The following is a 5440-nucleotide window of genomic DNA, read 5'->3' as shown; positions in this document are numbered from 1 at the left end:
GGGGTTGTCAGGGCGTTACTAGGCAGTTGCTGACATTCTAGTAGCTAGGAAGGTTTGGGTTTGTTGCTATGCAGTTACTAAGGTGTTCTATAGGGGGTTGACACGGCATTGCTATGTGGTTGCTAAGGTGTTCTGAGTGGTAGCCAGGGAGTTCTTGGGGGTTGTCAGGGCATTGCTATGCAGTTGCTAAGGTGTTCGGAGTGGTAGCTAGGCTGTTCTTCTAAGTGATTGACACTGTATTGCTATGTAGTTAGGTGTTCTGATTGGTCGCTAGTGTGTTCTAAGTGGTTGTCAGGGTTTTGACATCCAGTTGCTAAGGTATTCTGGGTAGTAACTAGGGAGTTTTGGGGGTTGTCAGGGCTGATATGTAGTTCTGAGTGGTAGCGACCAGTTTGGTTGTTCTAAGTAGTTGTCTGGGTGTTACCATGAAGTTGCTAAGGTGTACTGAGCGGTTGCGAGGGCATTGCACTTTAGTTGCTAAGGTGTTCTGGGTGGTTGCCAGGGTGTTGCTATGCAGCTGCTAAGGTCTTCGAAGTAGTAGGGAGTTTGGGTGGCTGTCAGGGCATTGATATGCAGTTGCTAAGGTGTTCTGAGTGGCAGCTAGGTTGTTCTAAGCGGTTGTCAGGGCGTTACTATGCAGTTGCATAGGTCACTGTCAAGTGGGCATTGATATGCAGTTGATAAAATGTTCTGGCTGGTTTGCAGCTCATTGCTATGAGCTTACTGAGGTGGTTGCTAGGTGGTTCCTTACAATCGAAAGTGAAAAGTGTCCACCCTCAAGTCAAAGTGACAGTCACATTAACCAATCTCTCTTTCTCGCTCAAAGCAGTACAGAAAGTCAAAGTCATGTTTAATATGACAGAAGAAGGCAGAGGCGCTTCACCTGGTCACATGATTAGTCACCAACACCAGGACGACACACTTTACTGGAACAAAGGAATTTTAGGGCATTTCCAGTTTACTTCTTCTCAGCTCTCCTTTTCCATTTCTTGGTGGCTTACTTTCAATTCTCACTCCTGCTTTTTCCATAACCCTCGTTTATTGCTTCCCTCATTCCCACAGCATGGTTCTTATCATCTGTAGTTTATATAATCAGGTTTTATGACTCATTAAGCTGTGATTGAGTGTCTGTATGTACTCACACAGACACACAAACATAAACACGGAACAACATCAAACGTATAGCCGAGTCGATGTGTGTGTGCTGTCACTTCTGATATCATGAATATTTTAGGGAAATTCTTCCTGCACTTCTATGATAAGCCTTCATATTGAAAAAGGAAGATGAAAGAGGGATTTTTAGGGGTGACTGATAGCAGACACACCCTGATATCTGAACACAAGTGAAGATCAAGCTCAAGACATTCATATTTGTGTTGTTTTTTTCTTAAATAAGTTTTACTTCCTGATACTCAATAAATGTGATGTCAGGCAGAAAGGCTTTCCTGAGAACCGTTAAATAACACACCGCAACACACACCCATGTCTGCGGCTGTGCAGTGCTTGCTGAATGGCCATGAAACCAAAACACACCTCATGCACAAGAGCAATTCTGGGAAGAGTCTGTCCTCTGGTGGCCAGATGGAGAAGAGACTGTGGCAGCATCCGAAGTCACATACTTCCCTACTATATAGTTGGCAAAAAACAAAGCAGTATGTCTGAATTCACAGTACTTAGGCAAAAAGTACCTGAAAGACCTACTTCTTCTGGTGTGATTCTGAAGTATGCATAAGATGGACACTTTACTATCCCATGAGGCCACGGGAGAATGCAATGCATGTAATACTGTATCACATAATTGCAATGTGCACATGCAATGTATACTATGTAGTATAGCCTGTTAATTCATTGCAATGATGCATTTGCCACCCTTATATATGTTCAGATTAGCATACTAAGTACTATTTTTGATCGTATACAGTGTGCAAAACATCTGTGGAAATATAGTAGGTGCAGTATGCAACCAGAGCTCAATGCTTGAAATACTGCATCCATCAATAATGCAATGTGCACATGCAATGCAGCATACTACTGTTGGAAACATACTACATTGCATACTATTAGACTATGCAGTATATACTAGCCTGTTAATTCATTGCAATGATGTATTTGCCACCCTTATATATGTTCAGATGAGCATACTAAGTACTATTTTTGATAGTATACATTGTGCAAAACGTTTGTGGAAATATAGTAGGTGCAGTATGCAACCAGAGCTCAATGCAGGAAATACTGCATCCATCAATAATGCAATGTGCACATGCAATGCAGCGTACTACTGTTGGAAACATACTACATTGCACACTATTAGCAGTATACACTATGCAGTATACACTATGCAGTATAAACTAGCCTGTTAATTCATTGCAATGATGCATTTGCCAATCTTATATATGTTCAGATCAGCATACTAAGTACTATTTTTGACCGTATACAGTGTGCAAAACGTCTGTAGAAATATAGTAGGTGCAGTATGCAACCAGAGCTCAATGCATGAAATACTGCATCCATCAATAATGCAATGTGCACTACTTTTTTTTTTAAACATACTAACTATTAGCAGTATATACTAGCCTGTAAAAAAACAGTCTCAAGTCTAAAGTCAGCCTGATATTTGGTTTATTAAATTCATGGTAAGTATTTACATATCTCCCCACATTTCATTCATAATATTCACTGGTTGATCTGCAGTTTCCAGCAGTGTGCGTGTCAACAGTGTGTGGTTTGTAGCTCATTTGTCTGGTTGTTGTTGACTGGTTCACAGGGGCAGAGGTCGTTGCCGGGGTCGTTGCTAGGTTCGGTGTTGGCGTTGTGTGTGGTGTGATGTATCGTTCCATTCGCCACAGGCTGATGCAGGTGTGTGTTCCACTGAGGAGCGATAACTCCACCCCAAATTTGACGACTTTCTTGAAAACTCACACAGATTGCGCAGCCACGCCCCTTCATCTCACAGACACGCCCATTTCTATTGCAGCCCCGCCCACTTACACCCAAATGCCTCATTCCGACCCGACCGCCTTTGCCAGAGTGTCTAAGGGAGACCGTCTGGGCTTGCGTGTAACGCGTAGCCACGGACGCCAGGTCTGAGTGTGAGGAAGTGCTGTCGATGAGTCTCTTCCCGAGAGCGAGAGGTCGCAGCGGCAGTGCGAGTCGCAGGAGCTTCCAGAAGCGAGAGTTGCTTTGCTCAGAGCGCGCCCCGTGCCAGCGGATGCAGGTGGAGTTGTTGCGCAGCTCCGTGATGTCGCCGCACGAGGCGCTGAGCGTGCGGCGTCTGACGGTGATGATGGGGGCGCGCGACGTGTGATGCAGGTACAAGCACAGACGACACTCCAGCAGACTCACGCTCTTCTCGCACAAACAGTCCGAGCTCAACACCACCAGCAGCCGCCGGCACGCCTGCATACACCTGAGGACCGACTCCATCAGGTCTGAAAGAGAGAGAGAAACACTCCGCTAATAACATCTGATCATAAGCGGTCAGCTTGAAAAGAAATTAACTTTTATATAATGTCGATTTTAAAGGTACACTAAGTAACTTTTGGCCCTCTAGTGGATAAAAAAAAAAATGCATGCATTTTGCGGAAGAACGTTGTTTTGTTTGTGCTTCGGCTCTGCGGATGAATATTGTTCTTTCGGGCAGTGCATCCCAATTTGCATACTATCCATCCCAAATAGTATTCGAAAATAGAATTAGTACGTACCAAATCATAGTATGTTGATCCCAATGCATTCCAATTTGCATGCTATCCGTCTTAAATAGTATTCGAAAATAGAATTAGTGCGTCCCAACAAATAATAGTATGTTGAACCCAATGCATCCCAATTTGCATACTATCCGTCCTAAATAGTATTCGAAAATAGTATTAGTACGTCCCAAATCATAGTATGTTGATCCCAATGCATCCCAATTTGCATACTATCCGTCCTAAATAGTATTCGAAAATAGAATTAGTACTTCCCAAATCATAGTATGTTGATCCCAATGCATTCCAATTTGCATACTATCCGTCACAAATAGTTTTCGAAAATAGAATTAGTATGTCCCAAATCATAGTATGTTGATCCCAATGTATCCCAATTTGCATACTATCCGTCACAAATAGTATTCGAAATTAGAATTAGTACGCCCCAAATCATAGTATGTTGATCCCAATGCATTCCAATTTGCATGCTATCCGTCTTAAATAGTATTCGAAAATAGAATTAGTGCGTCCAAACAAATCATAGTATGTTGATCCCAATGCATCCCAATTTGCATACTATCCGTCCTAAATAGTATTCGAAAATAGAATTAGTGCGTCCCAACAAATCATAGTATGTTGAACCCAATGCATCCCAATTTGCATGCTTTTCGTCCTAAATGGTATTCGAAAATAGAATTAGTATGTCCCAAATCATAGTATGTTGATCCCAATGCATCCCAATTTGCATACTATCCATCCAAATAGTATTCGAAAATAGAATTAGTACGTCCCAAATCATAGTATGTTGATCCCAATGCATCCCAATTTGCATACAATCCATCCTAAATAGTATTCGAAAATAGAATTAGTGAGTCCCAAATCATAGTATGTTGATCCCAATGCATCCCAATTTGCATACTATCCATCCAAATAGTATTCGAAAATAGAATTAGTACGTCCCAAATCATAGTATGTTGATCCCAATGCATCCCAATTTGCATACTATCCATCCAAATAGTATTCGAAAATAGAATTAGTATGTCCCAAATCATAGTATGTTGATCCCAATGCATCCCAATTTGCATACTATCCATCCAAATAGTATTCGAAAATAGAATTAGTACGTCCCAAATCATAGTATGTTGATCCCAATGCATCCCAATTTGCATACAATCCATCCTAAATAGTATTCGAAAATAGAATTAGTGCGTCCCAACAAATCATAGTATGTTGATCCCAATGCATCCCAATTTGCATACTATCCATCCTAAATAGTATTCGAAAATAGAATTAGTACGTCCCAAATCATAGTATGTTTATCCCAATGCATCCCAATTTGCATACAATCCGTCTTAAATAGTATTCGAAAATAGAATTAGTGCGTCCCAACAAATAATAGTATGTTGAACCCAATGCATCCCAATTTGCATACTATCCGTCCTAAATAGTATTCGAAAATAGTATTAGTACGTCCCAAATCATAGTATGTTGATCCCAATGCATCCCAATTTGCATACTATCCGTCCTAAATGGTATTCGAAAATAGAATTAGTACGTCCCAAATCATAGTATGTTGATCCCAATGCATTCCAATTTGCATACTATCCGTCACAAATAGTTTTCGAAAATAGAATTAGTATGTCCCAAATCATAGTATGTTGATCCCAATGTATCCCAATTTGCATACTATCCGTCACAAATAGTATTCGAAATTAGAATTAGTACGCCCCAAATCATAGTATGTTGATCCCAATGCA

General features: G+C 41.1%; 1 protein-coding gene across 1 annotated transcript in view; it reads right to left on the bottom strand.

Moving 5' to 3' along the window:
• Window positions 1-2661: 2661 nt before the first annotated feature.
• LOC130077657 (interleukin-1 receptor accessory protein) overlaps window positions 2662-5440 on the bottom strand; it is a 53609-nt gene continuing 50830 nt past the window's right edge. Inside the window, exon 11 of the mRNA XM_056242960.1 lies at window positions 2662-3428. Coding sequence (XP_056098935.1) covers window positions 2710-3428 — 719 coding nt within the window. The 3' untranslated portion in view covers window positions 2662-2709. The remainder of the gene's footprint in view (window positions 3429-5440) is intronic.

Source organism: Rhinichthys klamathensis, unplaced genomic scaffold (assembly GCF_029890125.1).
Source record: "Rhinichthys klamathensis goyatoka isolate OS25496 unplaced genomic scaffold, OSU_Roscu_1.1 h1tg000767l_1, whole genome shotgun sequence".
NCBI classification, from domain to species: domain Eukaryota; kingdom Metazoa; phylum Chordata; class Actinopteri; order Cypriniformes; family Leuciscidae; genus Rhinichthys; species Rhinichthys klamathensis.
The sequence above is the reverse complement of the archived record's forward strand: the minus strand, read 5'-3'. Positions and strand labels throughout refer to the sequence as shown.